The following is a 1,193-nucleotide window of genomic DNA, read 5'->3' as shown; positions in this document are numbered from 1 at the left end:
GCTCGGCCCCCCTCCCTCCCGGCCGCCCTGCACAGCGCCGCTCCCGGCCCTGGGCCCTGGTGCACGAGCCCACAGGCCCAGCGCGGCCCGCTGGGCTCACCCCACTCCCCTGCCTGCCTGCACGCTGTCCGAGGGGGGCGGGCGTGGGGCTGGCCGGACACGTGGGCGTAACGCGCAGGACTGGAGAGCCCGTTAAGTGGGGCCCTGAGATGACCAGAGAGGAGGCGGCGGCCCTCTGCCGCTATCCCCGCTGCCCCGACCCGAGCGTTTCTCAGAACTGATGATAAACACATGCAGCTTAGCTCCCGCTAACGCCAAACAACACAAGACTTGCAGACGTCACCAGCACCTACTTGCTGGAAAATGCAGAGGTTAGGAAACGTTCTAGAAATGTCCAGCTTGATAAGCTCCAGGCTGGCTTCTCTGTCCGCCGCTGGGAAGCCGGCATCTGCGGAGACAGCATGGGGCAAGCTCGGGGCCACTGTCGGGCTCTGGGGCTTGGTAAGAGCACAGCGGGACAGGAGGCCTCGGGACAGGAGCCCACTGGCCACAGCGTGAGCCCCAGGGCCGCGCCCCGCGTTCACAGGCCTGAGCAGTGCCGGTCCGTGGGCAGAGCCCGGGGCGAGGCCATCGCCAGCGGTTTCCTGGAGACGGGAGCAGGCGCTCTGGCTGGCCCCGGCTCGGGCGGCCAGGCCCAGGCAAGGACCCACCGCCGGCCGGCACACTGGCAGGGCGCACGCGCGGGGGGCCGTGGGGGGGAACCGCTGGGCACCCTGCTCCTTCTGACCAGCGTTCGTGAAGAACTCAGCCACGGTCTCAACGCCACGGACAGGCGTCCGGAACGCCAGTGCCTCGCGCCCGCTGCTGGCACCCGGGGAGCCCCCGCGCCCGCGGCCTGGGCGCTCCGGGCCGTGCTCTGCACCCGCCAGCCCGCCCTGCGCTTGTTCCCCAAAGCCTCCTTCCCACGTCCCGCGTCGGCCCTCCGGGGCGAGTTGGCCCACGGATCCCGCCACGCTACCTTCGCTGTCCGAGGCCTCCGGGCCGCCCACGCGCAGGGACCGCCACCTCTCCTTGGCGCGGGCCAGGCAGATGTCGAAGAGCTCTGCAAGGGACGCAGCTGTGAGGGCTGTGCTCGAGGAGCGGCCGGGCCCGGGCCTTGTCCTGTCCAGCGGCCAGCGGCCAGCGGCCCCGGC

At 71.4% G+C, this 1,193-nt stretch overlaps 1 protein-coding gene across 1 annotated transcript in view; it reads right to left on the bottom strand.

Annotated features, from left to right (window-relative positions):
• LOC101635598 (TBC1 domain family member 14) overlaps positions 1 to 1,193 on the bottom strand; it is a 13,936-nt gene that overhangs the window by 6,441 nt on the left and 6,302 nt on the right. The window contains exons 7-8 of the mRNA XM_012724052.1: positions 1,019 to 1,102; positions 354 to 448 (exon numbers count right to left, since the gene is read on the bottom strand). Coding sequence (XP_012579506.1) covers positions 354 to 448; positions 1,019 to 1,102 — 179 coding nt within the window. The remainder of the gene's footprint in view (positions 1 to 353; positions 449 to 1,018; positions 1,103 to 1,193) is intronic.

The sequence above is a fragment of the Condylura cristata genome, unplaced genomic scaffold, assembly GCF_000260355.1.
Source record: "Condylura cristata isolate star-nosed mole 26May11 unplaced genomic scaffold, ConCri1.0 scaffold00012, whole genome shotgun sequence".
NCBI classification, from domain to species: Eukaryota; Metazoa; Chordata; class Mammalia; order Eulipotyphla; family Talpidae; genus Condylura; species Condylura cristata.
The sequence above is the reverse complement of the archived record's forward strand: the minus strand, read 5'-3'. Positions and strand labels throughout refer to the sequence as shown.